The following is a 27,152-nucleotide window of genomic DNA, read 5'->3' as shown; positions in this document are numbered from 1 at the left end:
GGTTATAATGGTGTGTGTATATAGTCTATGCTATGTACGGTATTTACACAATAAGGTTTTTTCTATGACCATGTTACATAGTGTCCGAAAATGGAATGTTCCACTCAGGCATGAAAGGGTTAAACTGATCCATGATACCTTGTATGTGATACATAGGCGTAACACCATGGTATGAGAAACATCCCCATATCATCATTTTGTACCACCATGCTTTACTGTCTTCACAGTGAACTTTGGCTTGAATTCAGTGCTCGGGGGTCGTCTGACATAGTTTGCCAGAGAGCATATGGATGATCCAGAAGAGGATTGGGAGAATATCATGTGGTCAGATGAAACCAAAATGGAACTTTTTGGTAAAAACTCAACTCGTCGTGTTTGGAGGAAGAAGAATGCTGAGTTGCATCCCAAGAACACCATACCTACTGTGAAGCATGGGGGTGGAAACATCATGCTTTGGGGCTGTTTTTCTTCAAAGGTGACAGGACGACTGATCCGTGTTAAGGGAAGAATGAACGGGGCCATGTATCGTGAGATTTTAAGCCAAAATACCAGCTACAGTGTGTGCAAACCTGGTGAAGACTTACAGGAAACGTTTGACCTCTGTCATTGCCAACAAAGGTTATGTTACAAAGTATTGAGTTGAACTTTTGTTATTGACCAAATACTTATTTTCCACCATAATTTACAAATAAATTCTTTAAAAATCCTACAATGTGATTTCCTGGATTTATTTTTTTCATTTTGTCTCTCATTAGTTGAAGTGTACCTATGATGAAAATTACAGACCTCTCTCATCTTTCTAAGTAGGAGAACTTGCACAATCAGTGGCTGACTTAATACTTTTTGGCCTCACTGTACCTTAAATAAGGGCCAAAATTGACACCCGTTCTTCTGCAGAATGAATGACTTCACCAACTGAACTCCTCACTGCTATTATTTTGAACAACCCCCTTTCAATCAATGCTTTGATTACTCAGAATGAGCAGCATGCATGTCCTAATTGTTGGGTTTGTTTTGTTTTCAATACTCTACTACACTTTCAAGTAAATGTTTTGCTATGTAGAAATATCACTTCTACTAAAAACAGTGATTTATCAGGTTAATGGTGTTGGACTGCTATTTTTTTGAACACCACTACGTATATTATAACAATATACACTGATCAGCCATAACACTGATCAACCACCTCCTTGTTTCTACACTCACTGTCCATTTTATCTGCTTCACTTACCATATAGAAGCTCTTTGTAGTTCTACAATTACTGACTGTAGTCCATCTGTTTCTATACATACTTTTTTTCACCCTGCTTTCACCCTGTTCTTCAATGGTCAGGACCCCTACAGGACTACCACAGAGCAGGTATTATTTGGGTGGAGGCTCATTCTCAGCACTGCACTGACACTGACATGGTGGGGGTGTGTTAGTGTGTGTTGTGCTGGTATTAGTGGATCAGACACAGCAGCGCTGCTGGAGTTTTTAAATACCGTGTCCACTCTATTAGACACTCTTACCTAGGTCCTACCTGCCCACGGAGCACTGTTGGCTGGATATTTTTGGTTGGTGGACTATTCTCAGTCCAGCAGTGACAGTGAGGTGTTTAAAAACTCCATCAGTGCTGCTGTGTCTGATCCACTCATACCAGCACGACACACACTAACACACCACCACCATGTCAGTGTCAGTGCAGTGCTGAGAATGATTCACCACCCAAATAATACCTGCTCTGTAGTGGTCCTGTGAGAGTCCTGACCATTGAAGAACAGCATGAAAGGGGGCTAACAAAGCATGCAGAGAAACATGGACTACAGTCAGAAATTGTAGAAGTACAAAGTGCTCCTATATGGCAAGTGGAGCTGAAAAAAATGGAAAGTGAGTGTAGAAACAAAAAGGTGGTTTTAATGTTATGGCTGATTGGTGTATATGTTAAGGGAAGTGATTTTATACAGCATGTGTTGACATGTAATCTGAAAATAGCCAGATATTCTGCTACATAAAATGTAATTAACTGTGAAGCCATGGGAGAATGTGCATACTGAAAGAGTATTTAATTACTGAGAGATCTTTACTGTGATAAATCCTGACATACTGAACAATCATTGGAGTTTCCATTAGCATGTGCAACCACAAAATCCACACACACACACAATTGATCATATCCTTACATGAATACAACTGCTAGTTTGTAGAATCTAAAGTCACGTTACAACATGATTATACCATTGAAACTAAATAACAATGGCATGATTTAGCTGTAGTGACACCACTAGGAGATTCAAGTTTTGCAACCAGGGTGAAAACTAATAAGTTGTCACAAGCTGACAGAGAAGAGAATGTCACTGCACCAAATGGAAGATGGGTATAAAAAGATTTTCAAGATTTTATAAAGGATGATCTGATGAAGGCTGGGACAAATGTGTTAGCGGCAACCACAAGAAAATCACTTAACAACCAAGAAATTCATGGTCGGACTCCATGGTGCACACCACTCCTAACCAAGAAGGGTCAACTGGCATACGCCAGAAAGAATTTTAATAGGCCTGTAGAGTGCTGGGACAAAGTTCTATAAAGTGATTAATTAAAACTGGAACTGTTCGTTGTTAGGGAATAGTGGTTTGTCTAGCGCAAAAAAAGAACGGTCCAGAAAAATACCCCCAATATCCCCATTGTCAGGCATGGAGAAGGGTCATTCCTGCTAAAGGAACTGCCAATCATGATTATGTGACTGGCATCATGGATTCACAGAACCCCTTCTGGGGTAAATGGACTCCAGCCAGTGATCCTAATTAGACTTTCATCCAAAGTGTGGTTAAGGAATCAGTCCTGGAATGTTCTGGAGTGTCTTCTTAGCTTCTTAGTCTCCAGATTTAAATCCCATAAAAATTATTGGTGGAATTTAAAGAAAGCAGTTGCAGCACCATCACCACCAAAACCTCACTGAGCTTTTTTTATGCAGTCAAACTGATCTGACCTTTTGAGACTTAGACTCCACAAGACATCTGAAAAAAGTTTGTGGTAGCTGATACCAGGTTTTTACCTGCAAGTTCTCCAACAATTGCAACAGTAATTAAAACAGTGCATTAAAATGTGCTACAGTTTGTTATCTATAGAGGATATGGGTTCCTTAAAAAAAAAAAAAAAACACTGAACATGGAAATTTACCAGGGGTGTACAAACTATTGTATAAGACTGTGAATAGTTACTAAAGATTTTCTTACTTTGGCCAGACCACAAAAATGTTAGAAAGTCTGGTCTTGTGAAACCTTCATATTCAAATACAATAGAGAATAAACAAAGTATTCAATTTCACACTTTGTGCCAATACTCAGGGGAGGCGACACACACACTCACTCATCTCTACAAAGAGAGGCACGCACAGACACATATACAGTTGTGTTCAAAATAATAGCAGTGTGTTTAAAAAAGTGAATAAAGCTCAGAATTCTTATAATAGCTTTTATTTTAATACACACAAATGCATTGACAACACTGCACATTCTTTTCCAAATCAAAACATGAATTAAAATTGATCAAATGTGTTATTACTTTACAGAAAGTGAAGAAAAGGGAATATTAGGCTGTTCAAAAAAATAGCAGTGTCTGCATTTTTCTTTACAAACTCAAACCCATTTTATTGTCTTTTTTTTTTTGTACTGAGTGCTTTACTGTCCCTTCGCTGCTGCAACACTGTGAATTTCCCCACTGTGGGACTAATAAAGGACTATCTTATCTTATCTTAAACATTTACTGTTTAAACTGAAAAATGCTTCAATATTTAGCTTTCCTGTAAACCACTAAACTAATAATCTGTTGTATAACCACTGTTTCTGAGAATTGCTTCACATCTGTTTCATGGAGTCAACCAACTTCTGGCACCTGTGAACAGGTATTCCAGCCCAGGACGATTGGACCACATTCCACAATTCCTCTGCATTTCTTGGTTTTGCCTCAGAAACAGCATTTTTGATGTCACCCCACAAGTTTTCTATTGGTTTAAGGTCCGGAGATTGGGCTGGCCAGTCCATAACATTAATCTTGTTGGTCTGAAACCAAGATGTTGCACGCTTACTGGTGTGTTTGGGGTCATTGTCTTGTTGAAACATCCATTTCAAGGGCATTTCCTCTTTGGCATGAGGCAACATGACCTCTTCAAGTATTTGGATGTATTCAAACTGATCCATGATCCCTGGTATGCGATAAATAGGCCTGACACCATAGTATGAGAAACATCCCCATATCATGATGCTTGCGCCACCATGCTTCACTGTCTTCACAGTGTACTGTGGCTTGAATTCAGTGTTCGGGGGTCGTCTGACAAACTGTCTGCGGCCACTAGACCCAAAAAGAACGATCTTGCTTTCATCAGTCCACAAAATGTTGCGCCATTTCTCTTTAGGCCAGTGAATGTGTTCTTTGGCAAATTGTAACCTCTTCAGCACATGTCGTTTTTGCAACAATGGGACTTTGCGGGGGCTTCTTGCCGATAGCTTGGCTTCACATAGGCGTCTTCTAACTGTCACAGTACTCACAGGTAACTTTAGACCTTCTTTGATCTCCCTGGAGCTGATCATTGGCTGAGTCTTTGCCATTTTGGCTATTCTTCGATCCATTCCAATGGTAGTTTTCCATTTTCTTCCACGTCTTTCTGGTTTTGGTTGCCATTTTAAAGCATTTGAAATCATTTTAGCTGAGCAGCCTATAATTTTCTGCACTTCTTTATATGTTTTTCCCTCTCCAATCGACTTTTTAATCAAAGTACGCTGTTCTTCTGAACAATGTCTGGAACGACCCATTTCACTCTGTTTTTTAGAGAGAAATGCACCATAACCAGCATGTACAACATCTGCTGCTTTTATACTTTAATAAGGGCCACCTGTTTGACACCCATTTTTTCACAGAATGAATGACCTTACTAATTGAACTTTACACTGCTATTATTTTGAACACGCCCCTTTTAGTTACTTATTCAATTACACAGAATCAGCAGCATGCATGTCATGATGGTTGGGTCTGTTGGTTTTTTATTACTCTACTACACCTACTAGTAAGTTTTTTGCCATGTATAAATATAATTTCTACCAAAAACAGTGATTGATCTGGTTAGTGATGTTGGACTGCTATTATTTTGAACACAACTGTATACACACACAGACGCATACACAGACACGCACACTATATATCCAAAAGTACGAAGACAAAACCTACTAATTACTGAATTCTGGTGTTTTAGCTACACCAGTTCCAATCAGTTTGGGGTTAAAAAGTGTTACAAGTGTTTAACTGCTAGTCACACTTCTGAGGTATGCAGTTAAATTAATAAGTAACTACTTGTTGCATGCTACAGTGCTGTAAAAAACCCATCCCTCTCACCAGATTTCTTCTATCTTTGCTAATTTGTCACATTTAAATGGTTTAGATCAGGGGTCACCAACCTTTTCGAGCCCGAGAGCTACTTCAAGAGTACTGAGTAACATGAAGGGCAACTTGTTTGATACAAACTTTCTGAATAACAAAGCTGTACGGTTCACATTCAAATAATAATAATAATAAATATTCATAGATGTGAAGAGACTGTCTGATCATACGTTAATGTTAGGGATTCCTTGCAATAATTCTTAACAATGATTTACTATTGTAGGAAACACATATATTTAAATGTAACATTATTTATTTATATTAATTACAATATTTGAGAGTCAGAGTTGACCCAGAGTTGATCGCATCTCTGATATTTTTGTAAATATCTTTCTTGACAGTTTTGTATGAATGAGCACATTTTTAGCATTTTGATCAAAATCACATTTTTTTAAATTATTATTATTTTTATTTATTTATTTTATATATATATTTTTTTTTTACAAATTATCACTTCTGTAGCATTTTTAGGAAATCATTAACAGTCACATCTTCAAATCATGTCCTGTTTGTACTTATCACGACATTTGTAACACAGTTTTAGAACAAATTATGAACTCTGTCCCATGTTTGTTCAAATGATCAGTTATGTACGAATTTAAAAAAAGCTGCGATGGAAGTTGACACGTACTGAAGTGTCTCCTCCACACTGTGCCGCTCTGCTGTCGCCCCGCAAATGAGACATACACACTTTTCTTTCACTATCATAAAAAAAAGAATTCTTCAATCACTGTGTCTTTCGCTTTTTTGCCATGTTTTTATTATTATTATTGGGGTAAAAAGTGCATCTCGCTCCCCATCGTAGTTGCGCTCTCCTGCGTGTGAATTGCACAACAATATAGAGCTCTGCACCCAGACAAGATCAGAGCTCAAATATACATAAAGCATTTTAGTTATAAAAGTTTCATATTCAGTATTGTCATTTTCAAGTCTACATCCATGCAAGTGTTAATGATTAAAAAAAGATCAGCAACGCAAATATAATTTTAGACGGAGCTCTATGGTCACTAGCGCTATTTCTAGAACATTTCCTGCGGGCGACTCATGTGGTCGATGCGGGCGACCAGGTGCCCGCCGGGGGCAGGTGACCCCTGGTTTAGATCCTCAGATTAATTTTAATAAAGATAACAACAAGTAAACACAGAATGCAGCTTTTAAATGATCTTTCCATATTTAAAATAAATTTGTATTCAAAACTAATATTACCCATATGTGTGTGGGTGTGAACCAGTAAATTTCCCCTAAACTTAAAACAGGAACTGGTCCACTGGTCCTGACTGCCCCAGATAAGGTCAACGTACGCGATTTTACATTAACCTTAACTGAAGCAGTCAGGCCTGAAGTTTTTTAGATGGTCATTTGGTCTTTTGTCATTAATGCACTCTTGAAATTTTTGATAAACCTCGGATGATTCACTGCTGTTTAAAGTTTTTTTTGCAGTGGATTATGCCCCTGAGAGTCTGAGAGTAATAGCTTTGTAACCCTTTCTAGACTGGTACGGTTCACTGACATTGTTTCGCAACTGTATGTAAGTTTGTTTAGAATGTGGTTCTGCTGTTTGAGACCTTTTAGCCTGCTTTACATTGCCAGACAAATTCTATTGAAGTGATGTTTAGATTTAACAGTCCTAGCAGTAATCATGCCTGGGTGTTGCTATTGAAATTAAACTGAATTGACTTGATCAATTAAATTTGGTTAGCTGGTTGATTGAGTAGCAAGAGGGGCATTTGCACTTTTACATAGGGCCAGGTAGGACTGAACAGCATTTTACCCTCAATAACTAAAGGATGGTTTTAAATACAGCATTCTGATAACCTGGGTTATCTCTGTCTATTATTGAAAGTAGTCTGATAACCTGAAACTTACATAATATAAAATATGCAAAAATAGAGGAAATTTGAAAGGCAGCACTGGTCAAGTTCTAACAGGAAAGTTGGCAACTTCATTTCAGTTAGTATCAGATCCCAAACATCTGCCATACACTGAGAGTTATGATGTTAGAATGTTTTTTTTTTTTAAAGTTCTAGAATTTGTCCTCAAGCGCTGCTTTTTGAGACATTCTAGCCTGCTTCACACTTCCAGACAGGTTCTATTTAGTGATAATTTGATTCAACAGTGCTGGCAGTAATCATGCCTGGCTGAGGCGAGTAAAAATTAACTGAATTAGGGTAGCTGGTTGGGAGAGGGGCATTTGCCCTGACATTTTACCTCAATAAAAATTTATAAAAAATCATTTTAAATACAGCATTCTGTGCTTACTTGGTTTACTTATGATCTAAAACCTACAATTGTGAAATAACATAAAATATGCCAATACAGAGGAAATTTAAAAGGCAGCACTGGTCAAGTACTAACAGGAAGGTTGGCAACTTGGTTTCAGTTAGTATCAGATCCCAAACATCTGCCATACAGTGTTCTAAATGTTCTAATGTTCTAAAATATTAGATACCCGTTTTAGAGAAGTTCTATTCACATTCATCTATAAGAATGAAGTAACTCTGAGCTGTATCAGATTATCAGATGTACTCATGCTTTACCTTCTATAATGCACAGACTTCATAATCACATCTGGATTTTAAAATTAGCATTTCTCTACGTGAGGATTCCATTATAATGAGTTGCAGCTTGCTGACAACTCAGATGTTATATAATCCTCCTTCATATAAAGTATGTAAAGTATGTGCACATAATAGCTTTGAGCACTTGGGAAACGTGTATGTAGAAAAAATAGTTGCTGTCTAGGTTATTAAGTGATTTTTTATGTATAAACACTAATAGAAATGAATCCTTCAGATGCACTAAGGTACAAACACGAGCTCTTCATGCTGCAAGTGAATATATGAATACGAATACGAATCCTTTATTGTCATTGCACATTGTACTTGTACACAACAAAACTAGTACTAGTATATACAAATATAAATATAAAAAAAGCACTTTAACAAAACCTAGGCAGGAAAAGAAGCTATTGCACATGTCCAATAAATGTCCAATTAAATTTTAAATTATAAGTTGCACATGTCCCATTAAAGTGAATGAAATTGCAATTGCACAATACCCGTTGAATGACACATGTGTCACATGTTTGTGTTTAACAGAGCTATGGCCCTGTTGTAAAAACTGTCTCTCAGTCCATTAGTCCTTGTTTTTATTTGCCTGTACCGTCTACCCGAGGGCATCAGTTCAAACATTCGGTACCCTGGGTGTGTACTATCTTTTTTTAATCTTGTGTGCCCTCCTGAGACAGCGGGTGCTGTAGAGCTCCTTTAGTGATGGGAGAGGGTGCCCAATGATTTTTTGGGCAGTGTTGATGACCCTCTGTATGGCCTTCTTGTGTGCTGTGGTGCAGCTGGAGAACCACACAGAGATGCAATAGGTCAGCACACTCTCCACAGAGCAGCGGTAGAAAGCAGTCAGCAGATCTTTCCTCAGGTTCAGCCTCCTGAGGATCCTCAGAAAGTGGAGGCGCTGCTGGGCCCTCTTCACTACCGCCGAGGTGTTAGAGCTCCATTGGAGGTCTGCGTCCATATGCACCCCCAGAAACTTGAAGCTGGGTGCCCTCTCCACACACTCCCCGTTAATCCAAATTGGACGCAGTTCAGACTTTCTCCTCCTGAAGTCTACAATCAGTTCTTTGGTCTTGGAGGTGTTGATGACCAAGTTGTTGTCTGCACACCACCCCACTAGCCTTTGGACCTCCTCCTTATATTCTGTTTCATCGCCATTAGAGATAAGCCCAACCAGGGTGGAGTCATCTGCGAATTTAATTGTGACGTTGTCTGGATGGCTACTGACACAGTCATACGTGTACAGGGTATAGAGTAGTGGACTCAGCACACAGCCCTGTGGAGACCCAGTGTTGAGTCTGAGAGCTGTGGAGAGCTGTGAGCCAACTCTAACTCTCTGTACACGGTCTGAGAGGAAGTCTCTAATCCAGCAGCAGATGTTGGTTGAAAGTCCAACGTCCATTAACTTTACAGTTAGTTTTTCCGGGAGTATGGTATTGAAGGCCGAGCTAAAGTCTACGAAGAGCAGCCTGGCATAGCGTCCCTGCAGTTCCAGGTGAGAGATGGTGGTGTGGAGCGCTGTTACTATGGCATCCTCTGTAGATCTGTTAGCTCTGTATGCAAACTGAAGTGGGTCGAGGGTGGGTGGGAGGCAGGACATGATGTGACGTTTCACCAGTTTTTCGAAGCACTTCATGACCATCGGTGTCAGAGCGACTGGTCGGTAGTCATTGAGGCTGCTGATGCTGGTCTTTTTCGGCAGTGGTATGATTGTGGCCTCCTTCAGACATGGTGGGATGAAGGACTGGGACAGTGATGCATCGAAGATCTTGGTAAAAATCCCAGCTAACTGATCCGCACACTCTTTGAGGACCCTCCCGGTCCTCAGTGTGCACCTCACCTCGTGTTCCTGCACCACGAGGCTGTAGCTGCTGCAGTCGGATGGTGGCGCTGTTGCTGCTACTGCCTCTGAACTTTCCACCTCGAAGCGTGCGAAGAAGTGGTTCAGCTCCTCCGCAAGCGCCGGGTCGTCCTCAGCCATCGTGATGTTGCTGGACTTGTAGTTGGTAAGATGCTGGACTCCCTGCCACATTTGCCTAGTGTTGTTGGTCTCGAAATGGTTCTCGATCTCCCTTTTGTACTTCATCTTGGCTTTCCTGATGCCTCTCTTCAGGTCAGCTCTAGCGGCTCCGTACTGCACACCATCTCCAGACCTGAAAACGATGTCACGTTGTCTCAGCAGGACCTGTACTTCTTTGGTCATCCAGGGTTTTTGGTTGGAATATGCTTGAATACGTTTGTCCACAGTGACATTTTCAATGCAGAAGTTGATGTATGAGAGCACCTACGTGGTGTATACCTCCAGGTCCTGATGTTCAAAAACACTCCAATCTGTGCTCTCAAAACAGTCCTGCAGCTGATGTGATGCACCCTCTGGCCATGTTTTCACAGTCCTTGTGGCTGGTGGAATTCTCTTCCTGCAGGGTGTGTATGCAGGGATCAACAGCATTGAAATATGATCTGACAGACCCAGATGTGGTAAGGGGTTTGTCCTGCAGCCTTTCCTGATGTTGCTGTAAACTTTGTCCAGTGTGTTTGCACCCCTAGTTGCACACTTAATGTGCTGTTCGAATTTCGGGAGTACTGTTTTTAATTCGGCATGGTTGAAATCCCCCGCTACTATGTGCACTGCGTCGGGATATGAGTTCTGTTGATTACTTAAAGCGTTATGTAGCTCACCCAGAGCCCGGTTAGCATTAGCATCGGGTGGTATGTACAGTGGGATCAAAAAGTATTTAGTCAGCCACTGATTGTGCAAGTTCTCCTACTTAGAAAGATGAGAGAGGTCTGTAATTTTCATCATAGCTACACTTCAACTATGAGAGACAAAATGAGAAAAAAAATCCCGGTTGACCCAGGGACCATGTGAGTTGCCCGCAGAGCATGTTCTAAAAATAGCGCTAGTGACTATAGGGCTCCGTCTAAAAATGATGTGTGTTGCTGTTCTTTTTCAATCATGAATACTTGCATTGATGTAGATTTGAAAATGATAAAATTTTAAAAACAAAAATGTTTTATGTATATATGAACTCTGGATGTCATTTGGGGCGAAGTTCTATATCGTGCACAAGACCATCTCACTCTTTGCTGAGACAAACAAGCAAGCCTTTTTGGTTTGGAAGTTCCTGAAAGTGGCAGTGATGATAATAGCAAACACTGGTTTCATGAGAAGAATATAATAATATTAATACCATTAAAAGTGAACTGTTCAACTTTGTTATTCAGGAAGTTTGTATCAAACAAGTAGCCCTTCGTATTCTTCAGAAACCTTAAACCTTGAAGTAGCTCTCAGTACCCCTGGGTATAGATATTACAGTTTGCGTGTGTGTGTGTGTTTGTGTGTGTTTGTGTGTCTGTGTGTGGGTGGGTGTTGGGTGGGTGTTGAGTGGGTGTTGAGTACCTCCAGTAATTCAGTTTGTTTTAGTTTTAACTGGAACTCCAGTTCCTGAGAGCGCTGCTTCTGCTTGGTCAGTTCCTCCCTAAAAGACACATTTAACAAAAAACTCATTTAACAAAATGTCAGTTTTCCCAGGTCTTTTACGGTCACTTATTAATGCTTGACTATGTTGAACTAATAAATCACAGTTTTTTCTTCAAGCACATGATAATCATAACATATGAAATATAATTCTGATTTGAGCAACACTTTAGCCAGTAACTATCTCAGTCACCAGGACACTGATATTAAATTACTAATTCAAATCGCACGACGGACCGTGAAACAAGCCTTTTTTTTCATGTAACACACAACTTGATGTGAAATTTAAAGTTGAAGGTTCATGATTAGCAGTTCAACATTTTTCATTCATATAGCGTTGAAGTGCCTCATGTTTACTGGTTAATTTGCACTATGAGGCTGTCCTAGCAATCCTACAGCAATTCAGTTAGCAAGAAGTCGAAGTCTAAAGCAGCTAAAACACTACTCAGGCATTTGAGTTTCTGTGGTCCAATTCTGTGGTCGCAGAGAAGTAGGGTGTCAAAACACGGACGAGAACACGGAGAGCCTTGCACCGTCGCTGGATGTTCTAGGTTTAAATAACAACCTATTAAGGTAGGCTGTGCTGTGTATTGTAGTTTCCATTTATTCAGTCATTCGGTTTATGGGTGTAATTTAATGACTGCCATGAATTGTGGCACTTTTCCGTGAAATCTGTGATTTTTGAAGTAGGGCCCTATTGATAATAGAAGAATCCACACATTTCTGCATAAATCCATGATGTTTGTGCTTCAATATGTACTCAACAACTTTTAAATAATAATATAACGCAGTATATTAATTCTCCACACACTCACGTTGGCACCTTAACCAGACAGCAGAGGTCATATTTTTATATTGGCAAAGTGGAAAAACCTCATCTGACCTTCCCTTCTTGGGACATAGCCAACAGTGTCTGGCCAGGTTGGTAGCACTGCTAAGAGTTTTCACTGATAACTGAAACCATTCCTACATCAGTCACTCTTCCATTATTTCCCAGTCTTTTATGAAAGTGTGTTTAATGTGTGTGTGTTACCTGAGTGAGGACAGTTGGGTGTTGAAGGTGTCTAAAAGGTGTTTATTTCGCTCCCTGTAGCGATTGGTGGCATGTTGCTGAGCCAGTAGGCGGCGCTGTAGTTCAGCTGTGGAGAGTTTGTTTTTTTCTTCCATCTCTTGAATTCTAGACTCTACGGCCTGTTCCCTCGCTCTCACTTCCTGCTGCATCACTGATACCTAGAAACAGATCAGGAAAAAGGAGTTTAAACAAGTGCAGTTAAGCATGAACTGTCTGGATAAGGTTTTGTAAGAGCATCTGTAAGTCGGGACTTTGACTTCGCAACTTCTAAAGCACAAGAAGTAAATTAAACTTTTGATCAGTGGTCCCCAAACACCGGGCCGCGGACCGGTACCGGTCCATGGGTTGTTTATTACTGGGCCGCACAGAAAGAACAATTAATTAGAAAGTGTTATCTTATCTTATCTTATCACCACAAGAGCAATTAAATTGTCATTACTTTTGGGGTGTTAGTGTCTACTAGGTGTGAGCAGCGTCTCGTAGCAGCTAAAAAAGCTCAGGGTTCCCACCGAATTTCCATTCTATAGTTCTTCTATTTTAAATCATCCCACCCTCGTCGGTCCGTCAGATTGTATTTTATATGAAACCGGTCCGTGGTGCAAAAAAGGTTGGGAAGCGCTGCTTTAGATCAGGGGTATTCAACGTTTTAGGTCACGTGCCCTGTTCCGTGTGCTGATCTTGAAGTTGTGCCCAAAAACCAATGTGAAATACAATCATACCTTATTCAAGCCTGTTTCTGCGAGTGCTACATCGAAATTCGTGGTTCAAAATCAGTTGCAGCTAGTCGTAAATTATCCTCCAATGTCAATAAACATGAGCGGTACTTGCTTTTGATGTAGGTGACAGCAAAGTCAAGTAGAGTCTACATGTCTACATGTCTGACCAGCTGACATGGACCGTTAACACCTCAAACCGGATTAAGAAAGCTCAACAAAGACTCTTCTTTCTCAGAAAGCTGAAAAAGGCCAAGCTACCACAGAAACTACTAGTAAACTTCTATAAGAGCACAATAGAAAGTATTCTGACCAGCAATTTCACAGTGTGGTATTCAAGCTGCACTGCCGCCGAGCGTAAGGATCTGCATCGCATAGTGAAAACAGCTCAGTGGATTATTGGCACAGAGCTTTCACACCTGGACGTGTTGTATGCTGGCCGACTCAGGAAGAAGGCTAGCAGCATCATCAAAGACACCACACACCCCGGACACACACTGTTCCAGCTACTACCATCAGGCAAACGATTCAGGACAATAAAAGCACGCACAAATAGACTAAGGAACAGCTTTTTTCCTAGAGCTGTGGCCTCCATCACACACCACAGAACTGGAAAAGACTGAGCACACACAAACACAGGACTACGGGTCACACACGAACTATGCAGCATCTGCACACACACAGTTAATATTTAATATTTAAAGCAAAAATGTAAATTCACTTCACAAGAGAGCAAAGATTTTATTTTTTATCTTTTAGAGTGTAAATAATTTTTCTGTGTAAATAATTTTAATTACTTGTATTAATACTACTACTGTCTTTCTTTCTTCTACTGCTGCTACTCTATTGGAGAGATGCCACTCGAAATTTCATTGTACTTGTGTATAGTGACAATAAAGATTCTATTCTAATTCTATTCTATTCTAGAGGCAAAAGTCCAAAGTACATCAATAGCTTGGTTAGCCAGTTCAGAATACTTTGCTTTGACTGGCAGCCAAAACTTGATGTAGATGGCTCATCGGCATCTATGGTATTGAAATTGATGGCCTCGCTAGTGGAGTTCTAGGCTGAAACAACACAGCCATTGTTTTTGTCACTCCCTTCAACCAATTTATCTTCATTGTGACCCCTATTTTTACATTTTGCTAGCACCCGGTCCATTTTTTAGACTGAACTGGAAGGATAACATTGGACAAATAGTGTGTATGAGTCAGTGAGACTAAACATGCCTTATATGGGTAAAAAATTAATTGCTTTGGTGTTGGAAGTAAATAAATCTCAATGCCATGCCCTGCCCCCAGCAAGGTTGAAAACCCAAGCTTTAGATCATGGTCTTGTTGCATAGCCCAGTTAAACTGAAGCCTTTAGATCACAGACTGATGACCAGATTATCATCTTTTAGACTTTTTTTTTCCTTAGAAAGAAGAATTTATGGTTATATCAAGTCACCCAGTCTGTAAAGCAGCAAAGCAACCCCACTCCATCACACCACCTCTTTGTTTTAGGATGTTGGTATAAAGCCACCGTCATGTTGATATGCTTTGATATGATGTGAAACAGCGTGATAGCTTTATTCCAATAGATGTTAAATTTGTTCTGATTCCATCCAAAAAAAGAAGACATAAGCATTGACCTTATCTAAGATGAATGGGGCCTACAGTTCCTTAGAAGAATTAATAACATCTATAATTCACTCTAGATAAAAGTGTTTACTAGATGCTTTGGTGCTAATCAGTACAAATAAAAAATGAAGCATTTCCGTAAGACGCCTGGAAAGTCTGCTACATGCTATAAATATGAATGTTTAGCTTGTGTATGTGCTGATAAAGTGTGATTGGGTGGTGTTTAGTGTGTTTGTACTGATCAACTCTGTGGGCAGTGTGTTTGTGTGTGTGTACCTGGTGTTTAGCTAGTCTTTGTGCTGATAAACACTCTGTACGGAGAGTATTTGTCTCTTTCAGCAGTTTATGGTTCTCTTGCTGCAGACTAAGTCGCTCCTCGCTGATAGTGTTGCACTCAGCTCTCGCATTCGATAGCGCCACCTGCAGCCTGCGTACCTCCTCCTGACAACGGGACAGCTCCTCATTCAACCTATACACACACACACACACGAACACACATAAGGTACACCTGAGTTCTGTAGAATAACATGTCAGTGGTAAATCATGCTAACCCACTACCGCTGGGACCCAGGGCTCCCATCCCCAACAGTGCTATCGGCTGGTCAGGCGTCTACATACAGACGTCATTTGTTACAGGTTGGGTGGAATCTAGGGGCCGAGGACCTATGATAGATCGGCAATCTGTTCAGGTTGTGTTGCTGCATTTTGCCCAGTGATTCCGAGAGGACAGAGCCACTGCTACCCTGACCAGGATAAAGCAGTGGTAACACATGAAAATCTTAACATTTAAACATTGTCAACTTATGGTGGGATTAATGAGTAAGGTAAAACACAAACATGGTCAAAAAAAAAACAACAACTTTGTTTTAGTTTTAACTGGAACTCCAGTTCCTGAGAGCGCTGCTTCTGCTTGGTCAGTTCCTCTGACCTCAGGCTATTCAATAAAAAGCCTACAAAACCCCAACTTCAATCCAGTTCGGACTTTGAATTTGTCCACTATTTCTTTCTGTACTCACTCCAGCTTTATCCGCTTCATGGTGGAGTTTGTGGTGCTGAGTGTGAGCTCCAGTTCTTCTTTCATCCTCTCAGCATTTAAACATCTCTGATGTAGCGCCTCCATCTTTCTCACATCGGGGTCACCATAACTGCCCTGTCTGTACACCTACACACACACACACACACACACATAAGAACAAATATGTTTAAGATAGTCAGGGATCTTAGCTGCAAAAGAACCAATCAAAATCAAAGAAGGTAATTTCACACATGATGAAATTGAGTTTATTTATGCTGTGTGACTTTATGCTTAAATTAAGCAGCACTGGCTGAAATGATTGAGTGCCTGGAGGATTAAAAGCCTAATAAACAGCAGGGGATGTTCTGTTAATGCATTATTAATAGTGACATCTGTAGTGAACCTGTATAATATGTGGTTTAGGATACAGCACATTGTCTTTTATTCAAGGATGCAAATCTCTTAAAGATGTCATGAAATGTACACAAGATATATAACTACAGTCACGTTTATCTTCATGGCTATGGGCTTAGAGGATAAAGTGCAAGAAAGAAGTTTCTGTTCCTGCTGTTTTCTGTCTCAGTCAGGCCTTAAGGTGCCGAATATAGTGTGGGAGCATCCAAAAGGTTTGTTGGGATAACATGTGCTAGTATTTGTTTCCCCAAACACTGTTACATAACTGTTGTGAAACTAAATGTTTTGCTTAATGTATGGGTCATGATTACGAACCTTAATCTATTAAAATTGATGATTACAAACTATAAAGAATAAAAATATAATAACAACAAATGGGATGAGTGGTTACCTTTTCAAGTTCCTCCTCTACAGCTTTTCTTTCTCTGTGAGCTCTCTCCAACTGTAACTGTTTATCTGCACACTCCTGATTACACACAATACAGAAAAACAAGCCTAAGCTGAATACTCATGATCTCCGATCCCTCAGACAGTTCTACATTAAGAACCATCGTTAATCAATAGCTGATATAACCACATAGGCAATAGATAACTTTGACAAATCTTTTCCCAAGAACTACAATACAGACTTACATTCACAAATGCCACCTAAAAAAAGTTAACCATGTCCAGCTTTTCTCTGGGCTCTGAGGCATCAGGGATGGACCATGACACAGTGGAAATGTGTACTGTGGTCAGAAGAATCTTCATTTCAGATATTTTTTGAAAGAAACAATAGCAAAAAATCTAAAAGCTACAGTCTGTCATGGTATGGCATTGTGTCATGGTAATGTACAGTTCTGTGTTGGCAGCATTAAAGCAAAAAAGTACATCGATCCTTTAGCGCTAAATGTGATGCCTTCAAGACGACATCTTTTCCAGGAACGTCAATACAAAACTACATGCAGCACATATTAAAATAATTTTTTTTTATACTGTCCAACTTTTCTGATTTATAGTTCTAGTAAAGCAGCAGTATGAACATTTACTGGAAGAGTTGAGAGCTTTGGCCTTGTGCTGAACTGATTTGGCTCTGACAGACCAGAGATGAACAGACTCCCAAGTGCTCAGTGTTGCACTCTGTATCGTGTCAGATTCTGGAATCCAACAACGTGCAAAACTGATCCTGTGTAACTTGGATTATTTTGTGTTTACATACTTTGCAGAGGTTAAATGACCCATATATTTAAAATGTGAAGGAAAATCTCACCAGCTGTAGAGCAGACAGTTCCTCGGTAAGACGATGAATCTGAGAATTACACTGTTTACGCACCACCTCCACCTACAAAACACAGTTTATACACTGGCTATCATTATACACACAATACTCACACTATACTGTATTTATATATCCCGCCGACACACACACACCAGATGCCAAATTTAGTTAGAGGACCAACTCTTGGAGAGAAGTGCCAAGTATCTTCTATTTCAAAATCCATTTCAAAATTATGGTCTCTGTGGTTCTGGGAACACTTAGTTATAGTATTATATCATTGCCTGTATCTTTGCCTTAATACAACTTAATGATGGAGATCAACAGATGGTTTCTTGGACTTCATGGCAAGATTTTTTTTCTGACCATGCAGTGTAAATTATGACTCCAACTGAGTTCCAGACACCTCTTAAGAATAATTTAAGCAAACAGGATGCATCTGACCACATCTAAAGTGCTACTGCATAAGGTAGCTGATCCACATATGAATGCAGGTGCAGGTGTAATGCCTCATGCAGGTGAAAAGATGCAATCGGCTACTGCACATTGACTGGAGAGCTGTGACTAACACACCCATTCTCTGACATGAGTGGAGGTCAACATGAGTAGACTGGAAGCGTAATGCATTTGGGTAATTGGATATGACTAGATTGGGAGGTAGATTGGGGGGAAAAGAAGAAAAATTTATTATTGCAGACCTGATTTCCAAAAAAATGGTACAAATAGAAGATTACTCAATTTGCTAGTTCTCTGGAACCTTGATTACCTGACAAGTGTAGAAAGAAATGCAAGATATGCATGAGAGGGAAAATAAGCATTAAAAATGTATAGAATATTGAGCATGTCGAAACATGTTGAGTATGTCAAAACATAATAAGCAGGTGTTTTGTCTTCTCTGGAAATTTGGTTTGTATTTTAACAGGACAGTTTCGTGAACAAGAGTTCATTGGAGTTCATAAAGTCAAGAAGCTGGGAAGCCACGACTTTTTCAAGGACTTTGGAAATGAAGGGAAGGTTTGAAATAGGCCTAAAATTACTCAGAACTGACCTGTCCAGGTCAGGTTTCTTAATGATCGGAGTAACAGCAGCAGTTTTTAATGGAACAGGAACATAACCAGAGGAGAGTGAAAGATTCACTAGGTGACCGATAGGTTCTGATAGGACAGAGACACAGCATTAAAGAAGATGGGTGGGGACTGGGTCAAGTCGAGAGGATGAGGACTTCGAGCTTGTTATGATTTTGACAATATTGGCTGAATCAGTCAGAGAGAAGGTTGAGAGTGAAAATGATGGGGGAAAAAGAGGAAGAGAGGGACCAGTGGTGGTCAGCAGGAGAGTTTAGCAATTCCTGATAAATGGTTGACACCTTGTTATCGAAAAAGCTCAGGAAGGCATTACATAACTCAGTTGAGGCAGCCAGTAATCCAGACGGAGGGCGTAGGAGCCTGTTCACAGCTGAAAACAGAAGCTTATAATCCTGACCGGCTTTCCTAAGTACATCTGCATAAAATGATGAACGAGCATCATTCAATGCAGACTTGTATTTTGACAGATGATCAGTATATGCTAAAAAGTGAACCTGCAGCCCAGATTTCTTATAGAGACGTTCAAGACGTCTACCAACAGTTTTCATAATACGGAGCGCAGGCGTAAACCAGGGAGACCTATGGGTAGCGGGCACAGACATAGTTTTTACTGGTGCCAAGGAGTCAAGGCAAGCACAGAGAGTCTGGTTGTAAAATAAAACTGCATCATCAACAGATTCCATAGAGCTAATGCAAGCAAGGTTGAAAGCCTCCAGAGAAGCAGACAGAGAATGAGTGTCAACAGCTTTTACATTACGTTAAGAGACTACAGTTTTGAGCTGAGATTTGGGAGCAGGTAGAGAAAAAGAGGTGTTGATTAGTAAATGATCGGAAACACCTATGCAATGTCCAGTCAAATTATTGATAATCCCACATGTAGAACAAATTATGTCTAAAATATGTCCCTTCTTGTGAGTCGGGAAGTCAACGTGTTGTATTAGATCAAAACAGCTCAAAAGTGACAGAAATTCCGAGGCAGTAGAGGATATGAGCCTTTGACATTCTGACCTTTACTGGATTTGCCAAACAAATAAGTAATTTTAATTAATTAAGTCTGATCCACTCATTCCAGCACAACACACACTAACACACCACCACCATGTCAGTGTCACTGCAGTGCTGAGAATCATCCACCACCCAAATAATACCTACTCTGTGGGGGTACTGACCATTGAAGAACAGGGTGAAAGCAGGCTAAAAAAAGTATGTAGAGAAACAGATGGACTACAGTCAGTAATTGTAGAACTACAAAGTGCTTCTATATTTTAAGTGGAGCTGATAAAATGGACAGTCAGTGTAGAAACAAGGAGGTGATAATGTTATGCCTGATCGGTGTATAGTGTGTAAAGTATATAATGCGTGCGTGTGTATGCGTGCAAACAGGATGCATCTGACCACATCTAAAGTGCTACTGCATAAGGTAGCTGATCCACATATGAATGCAGGTGCAGGTGTAATGCCTCATGCAGGTGAAAAGTTGCAATCGGCTACTGCACATTGACTGGAGAGCTGTGACTAACACACCCATTCTCTGACATGAGTGGAGGTCAACATGAGTAGACTGGAAGCGTAATGCATTTGGGTAATTGGATATGACTAGATTGGGAGGTAGATTGGGGGGAAAAGAAGAAAAATTTATTATTGCAGACCTGATTTCCAAAAAAATGGTACAAATAGAAGATTACTCAATTTGCTAGTTCTCTGGAACCTTGATTACCTGACAAGTGTAGAAAGAAAAGCAAGATATGCATGAGAGGGAAAATAAGCATTAAAAATGTATAGAATATTGAGCATGTCGAAACATGTTGAGTATGTCAAAACATAATAAGCAGGTGTTTTGTCTTCTCTGGAAATGTGGTTTGTATTTTAACAGGACAGTTTCGTGAACAAGCTGCTTGCAATTACAAAATCCTGCCAGAGAGATCTCTAAATACTCAGGTCCTAACAAAATGACACACTACAGCTCCATTATGAGCCTTTGACATTCTGACCTTTACCGGATTTGCCAAACAAATAAGTAATTTTAATGCACAGATTTCTTGTAGATCTGAAGCACATTTTAAGACCTGTACCTCTCTCCTGGTACGGGCAGGAGCTTCATCCACCCACTGCTTCATCACCTCCTTCATCCTCTCCAGCTCCTCTATCTTTTGCTTCTCCCTCAGCTGAGCCTGATTAAGAATAAAACAATTACTACTAGGGAGCTAAAGCTCTTATTAAGATGATCGTCAGATCAGTCATACAGCTATTTAACCACCATGTACCACTTAATTTAATGCAGCATTATTATTATTATTATTATTATTATTATTATTATTATTATTATTATCATTATTATCATTATTATTATTAAAGTCACTCTTACAGGATTTAGTTCTACATGTGCTGGCCATCAACTTTTGACCAGGTGCTGATTTATGGTATTTTAATGTATTTTTGTGGATATTAAAAGTATTTTATTAGTTGCATCATTAATAAGTTTACAACAATTATGCAGATTGGACTTTCAAACTTACAAATAAAAACAAAGTGCTAAAAAAAAAATAAGGAAAGCAATTATTTATAACTGATGTTTTTCACTAATTTTATTCCCATCAACTAATTCATTTTCGGCAGGGTTGTAGTGGATCCGGGTTAACCAGTAAACAGGTCAGAAATACAGTGGTTCAACACAGGACTTCACTCATTCCATAGATATAGCCAATAATGTGTGGATGTAAAACATTTCAGCACCTCTGTTTTAAATGACGTGCATATTTATATTTATAGGCACTTTATTTATTGCTCATCTATTGCTGCTTCATCAGTGGTCACAGGACGCTGCCCACTGGGTGCTGTGGGCTGGATGGATGAGTCCAGTAGTGACAGTGAGGTGTTTAAAAACTCCAGCAGCGTTGCTGTGTCTGATCCACTCATACCAGCACAACACACACTAACACACCACCACCATGTCAGTGTCACTGCAGTGCTGAGAATGATCCACCACCCAAATAATACCTACTCTGTGGGGGTACTGACCATTGAAGAACAGGGTGAAAGCAGGCTAAAAAAGTATGTAGAGAAACAGATGGACTATAGTCAGTAATTGTAGAACTACAAAGTGCTTCTATATTTTAAGTGGAGCTGATAAAATGGACAGTCAGTGTAGAAACAAGGAGGTGATAATGTTATGCCTGATCGGTGTATAGTGTGTAAAGTATATAATGCGTGCGTGTGTGTGAATGCGTGTGTGTGTGTACCTGGTCTCGGTGCAGTGTTGCTTCCTCAGCCAATTGTAGTGAGTCTCTGAGTTTCTGAAAGGCTTCGTATTTTTCCTCCTCCAGTGAAGCACAGCGATTCTGTAACTCTCCAACCTGCTTCTCCCATAATGCCTCTTTCCTTCTTACTGATTCTGCCTCCTGAGTCGCTGCCTTTAACCTAAAATCCAATACTATACATTTTAATTTGCTCATACTTTTAGCCATTCAAAAACACTTTATTTAAAGTAGTAAATACAGCGTCTGTTTTGCAGAATCACATTTCTTTAATGAAAATGTATACATTTATTAGCTTCATTTAACTTTCTTTTGTCAAAGTGCACTTTGCTGGCATACCCGGGGTTCAAATCTGCCAGTCGGACACCTATACAGATGATCGGCTAAGCCTAAGGGGGAAATGGCCAGACAGCATTAGGAGCATTAGGAGTGCTCGAAGTGCCGGTTCCAAGGTAAGGTTGGGGTAGCCGTTAGACCTGAATCCAGTCGAGCAGATTTGGGATGTGGTAGAACTGGATTATGACCGACAGGATGAAAATGCAGCTGACAAATCTGAAGCAATTATGTGATGCAATCATGCCAATGTAGATCAGAATTTTAATACTGTATTTCTTACTTAGTGTAATCCATGCTACAAAGAACTGATGCTGTTCTGACAGTGAAGGGTGTTTTCCCCAGTGTTACTACACTGTTCCTAATAGATGGCAGATTGATGTGTAATGATGTGTGTACCTGCTTTCTAGTTGGTTCAGTACTGCCTGCATGTGTTGCAGTCTGTGATCAGATGCTTCCTCTCTCCCATACGCCTTTGCTGCATCCTCCTCCTACACACAAATGCACACGCACAGTTAAGACAATCAAAAATGTAATGGTCTTACAACAAGCATCCTAGCACTGTCTCCTCACAACAAGAAGGTTCCGGGTTCGATCCCCAGGTGGGGCGGTCCGGGTCCTATCTGTGTGGAGTTTGCATGTTCTCCCCGTGTCCGCATGGGTTTTCTCCGGGTGCTTCGGTTTCCTCCCACAATCCAAAGACGTGCAAGTGAGGTGAACTGGAGATAGAAAAAATGTCCAGGACTGAGTTTGATATGACCTTGTGAACTGATGAATCTTGTGTAATGAGTAACTACCGTTCCTGTCATGAATGTAACCAAAGTGTAAAACATGACGTTAAAATCCTAATAAACAAACAACAAGCATCCTGTCATTGCTACATATTAACCCCTTGCTGTACTGTACCTAGTGGTAAATGCACCCCAAGCCAGGTAATTTACAGTGGGGAAAATAAGTATTGAACGCATCAACATTTTTCTTAGTAAATGTATTTCTAATGGGACTATTGACATGAAATTTTCACCAGATGTTGGTAACAACTAGAGATGTACCGATCGGGGTTTTTGGCACCGATTCCGATCTCCTTTCAGGGACATCGGCCGATAGCCGATTCCGATCGGGGTGGGGGGTGGGGGTTTAGCAGTAAATAAAATAAATAAACTTAAAAAGAGCCTCACAGTGAAGATAAACCGGAGCAGCGTGCGCGCGTGCGTGTGTGTGCCTTTAGAAGAGACGCTTTGTTCACAGTATCGCTATAAGTGATTCATTGATTCATGAGTTGATTCGTTTTATGTGAAGCGTAAGTTTCTCTTCTCAGTCATCTCTCCGTGTTTACTGTTATTAATTAAATGTCGTGGTTTTAAATAAACACCAGCTACTACAGAACATTTTGTGTGACTCTCTTACATTAAAAAGCTTAATTAAAAAGCTTCATTAAACTGCTATTACCACAGATCTGTAACTGAGTCAGACTCGTTCCGTCTAAGGAGCTAAAAGTTTTCTTATCCTAAAAGTTCAGCAGATGATCCTGAACTAACGAATTTGCTAATGAATAAACTTTTGCCTCTGATTGGCTCTGTAACGTTTTCTGTTCTCATCTACATCACAAGTAAGAACCGCTTACGATTTACCAAAGTGAACCAGGAGTTTATATAACGTGCTGATAGAATCGACTCAGATGTGACCGGGTTGAATCATCTTTTTAAAGTAAATATTACAATCAGCAAAATTACATCGTATGTATGATGTACAACGTTAATGATGTTATTTTAGGTCATGAAGAGCTTTCACTGTGGTTTCTGTACGATTGTTGATGAATGGTGATGTGATGGTTGGCGCTTCGTAGCTCAAAGTCTGGATCAATCCACTGAGCTGTTAACTTAACATGGTCTTTATATATCACACGATCGGATCGGCTACATTTAGGAAATATCGGCCGATCGCCGATAGCATATTTTGATTAAAAATCGTCCGATACCGATTTGTAGCCGATCGATCGTCCCATCTCTAGTAACAACCCAAGTAATCCACACATATAAAGCAGTCAAAACAAATAAGTCCAAAAATTTAGTTATGTGTAATAAAGTGAAATGACACAGGGAAAAAGTATTGAACACATGAAGAAAAGGAGGTGCAAAAAGGCATGGAAAGCCAAAACACCAGCTGAAATCTGTCAGTATTTAGAAAGCAATCCTGCCTCTATCAGTGCAAATTAATATCAGCTGGTTTAGTCCTAATTGATGGAAACAAAAAGGTTTCTTATTACCAAGGTGTCACACAAGAAGCATCTCGTGATGGGTAAAAGCAAAGAGCTCTCTCAAGACCTTCACAACCTTATTGTTGCAAAACATACTGATGGTATTGGTTACAGACGTATTTCTAAACTTCTGAATGTTCCAGTGAGCACCGTTGGGGCCATTATCCGGAAGTAAAAAGAACATCATTTCACGATAAACCGGCCACGACCAGGTGCTCATCGCAAGATTTCTGACAGAGGAGTCAAAAGAATAATCAGAAGAGTTGTCCAAGAGCCAAGGACCACTCGCGGAGAGCTTCAGAAAGACCTGGAATTAGCAGGTACAGTTGTTTCAAAGAAAAGTATAAGTAATGCACTCAACCGCCATGGCCTTTATGCACGCTCACCGCACAAGACTCCATTTCTGAAGAAAAAGCATGTTAAAGCTCATTTAAAGTTTGCTACACAGCATTTGGACAAGCCTATAAAATACTGGGAGAATATAGTCTGGTCAGATGAGACCAAAATGGAACTCTTTGGATGTCATAGCACACACCATGTTTGGAGGAGAAAGGGCACTGCACATCACCCCAAAAACACCATACCAACAGTGAAGTTTGGAGGTGGGAACATCATGGTGTGGGGCTGTTTCTCAGCATATGGTACTGGCAGACTTCATATAATTAAAGAAAGGATGAATGGAGAAATGTACCGAGACATTCTTGATAAGAATCTGCTGCCAGCTACCAGGATGCTGAAGATGAAACGAGGGTGGACATTTCAGCAAGACAATGATCCCAAACACACAGCCAGGAAACTCTCAAGTGGTTTCAGAGAAAGAAAATAAAGCTGCTAGAATGGCCCAGTCCATCACCTGACTTAAATCCAATTGAAAATCTATGGAAAGAACTGAAAATCAGAGTTCATAGAAGAGGCCTTTTCTTCAGAAAAGGCTTTGTTGGTAATGACAGCTTCAATACGCCTTCTGTATGGAGAAACTATGTTCACCTGAACAATGCATGCGACTAGTTTCTCCATACAGAAGGCGTATTGAAGCTGTCATTACCAACAAAGCCTTTTCTTCTAAATATTAAATACATTTCAGTAAGCGTGTTCAATACTTTTTCCCTGTGTCATTTCACTTTATTACACATAATTTAATTTTTGGACTTATTTGTTTTGACTGATTTATATGTGTGAATTACTTGGGTTGTTACCAACATCTGGTGAAAATTTCATGTCAATAGTCCCATCAGAAATATATTTACTGAGAAAAATGTTGATGCGTTCAATACTTATTTTCCCAGCTGTATGTGATGAACATTTCTTGCTTTTATTAGATTTATATTAGAATTAAAATATCCATCACAGTATTCCTAACCCTGAGTTGCGACACTTGGGTGGGTCGTGAGTCAAAAAAATGGGTTGCACTTGTACAAACTTTTATTTGTATTTGCAAATTATATGTGATGATAAGATTTATGTTTAAATAAAATTTTGGTTCACTTAGATAGATGCACCTGAACATTATTAAATTTTGCTTGCTACAGTGATATAAATAAAATTGTAAACAACTGTTCTCCTAATTCTTTTATTTTGTTTAAGGTTGTCAGAAATAGCTGCATCAAAAATAAATACTGCTGATAAAAATAAAACATATCCAGCTTTGTATCTGATATTACAGAACTAAATGTGTTCAGATCATCAGAAATAAAAGAAACCTTGCGCTGCATCTGATCTTCAACGTTCTGCATGAGTCTGTTCATCTCTTCTGCTTTAGCTGTAGCCGTCCTCACATCCTGCTTCGCTTTTCTAACACACACACACACACACACACACACACACACACACACACACACGTTATGGTGAAGAAAGTGCAAATTCAAAAACAGTTTAACTAAACAGTAGCATTACAATGAAATAATTACATTCACATTCACATTCACAGCTGTACAGATGTGTACAGGCTACATTCACACAATTCGCTTATCAAATCAGATTTTTTACTGTTTATAAATTTACAGTACATTTTCTGTACAAACTCTGTGAGATGTTCTGTAACTATTGCTTTTCAGTAAAAAAAAGTGTAATCACTTATTGTAATAATTAATGATTCAATCAACTTTAAAAGGAAAGCAGTAAGAACAACAATTGAACTGAAAAAAAAAATCTCATTGCGAAGTTTAAAAAAACTTGTGTCATATGGGAAATTGATCATATTGAAAATATAGAGGCAATAAAATGGACTAATGTGGTGCAGGAAGTGACTGTTCTTGGTGTGTACAAGTCACTTATAATAAAAAAAAAAAGAAAAAGTTTTGTTAGTCAGGATTAACAAAAACAGTTGGCTGGTGAAAGTGCTTCCAAGGTCGTGACATCGTTCTCCACCTTCCACTTAATGCCATTAGCTCTGCTCAGAACAGGGAATGTGCAGTTCAATTCAACATACATGATTTTAGAGGTTTGTGTATGATTTGTATGCATTAAGCACTGTGGGGGTCAGGAACGGACTAATTCAGTGTTTCCAATTTACGACTGAATAAAATGCAAGCAGTTCACTCATACCTGAGATGATTACGAAGTTCCTCCAGTTCAGAGTTCTGTTCTGCTACTGTCTTCACCAGCTGCTCATTCATCTGTAGATCATGAATCAGAGTCTAATAAACATTAGCCTCACACACCGTCATCAATTCAA

The 27,152-nt window shown here is 39.6% G+C and overlaps 1 protein-coding gene across 4 annotated transcripts in view; it reads right to left on the bottom strand.

Annotated features, from left to right (window-relative positions):
• sclt1 (sodium channel and clathrin linker 1) overlaps positions 1-27,152 on the bottom strand; it is a 41,929-nt gene that overhangs the window by 6,000 nt on the left and 8,777 nt on the right. For all 4 annotated transcript variants that reach the window (XM_063008596.1, XM_063008599.1, XM_063008598.1 and 1 more), the window contains 11 exons: positions 27,023-27,093; positions 26,179-26,269; positions 22,621-22,712; positions 21,874-22,051; positions 20,707-20,805; positions 17,544-17,615; positions 16,686-16,760; positions 15,882-16,027; positions 15,142-15,334; positions 12,492-12,688; positions 11,381-11,459 (listed from right to left, as the gene is read on the bottom strand). In XM_063008596.1, the coding sequence (XP_062864666.1) occupies positions 11,381-11,459; positions 12,492-12,688; positions 15,142-15,334; positions 15,882-16,027; positions 16,686-16,760; positions 17,544-17,615; positions 20,707-20,805; positions 21,874-22,051; positions 22,621-22,712; positions 26,179-26,269; positions 27,023-27,093 (1,293 nt within the window). The remainder of the gene's footprint in view (positions 1-11,380; positions 11,460-12,491; positions 12,689-15,141; positions 15,335-15,881; positions 16,028-16,685; positions 16,761-17,543; positions 17,616-20,706; positions 20,806-21,873; positions 22,052-22,620; positions 22,713-26,178; positions 26,270-27,022; positions 27,094-27,152) is intronic.

The sequence above is a fragment of the Trichomycterus rosablanca genome, chromosome 14, assembly GCF_030014385.1.
Source record: "Trichomycterus rosablanca isolate fTriRos1 chromosome 14, fTriRos1.hap1, whole genome shotgun sequence".
In the NCBI taxonomy this organism is placed as follows: domain Eukaryota; kingdom Metazoa; phylum Chordata; class Actinopteri; order Siluriformes; family Trichomycteridae; genus Trichomycterus; species Trichomycterus rosablanca.
Note: the sequence above shows the minus strand (reverse complement) of the source record. Positions and strands in the feature narration are given on the sequence as shown.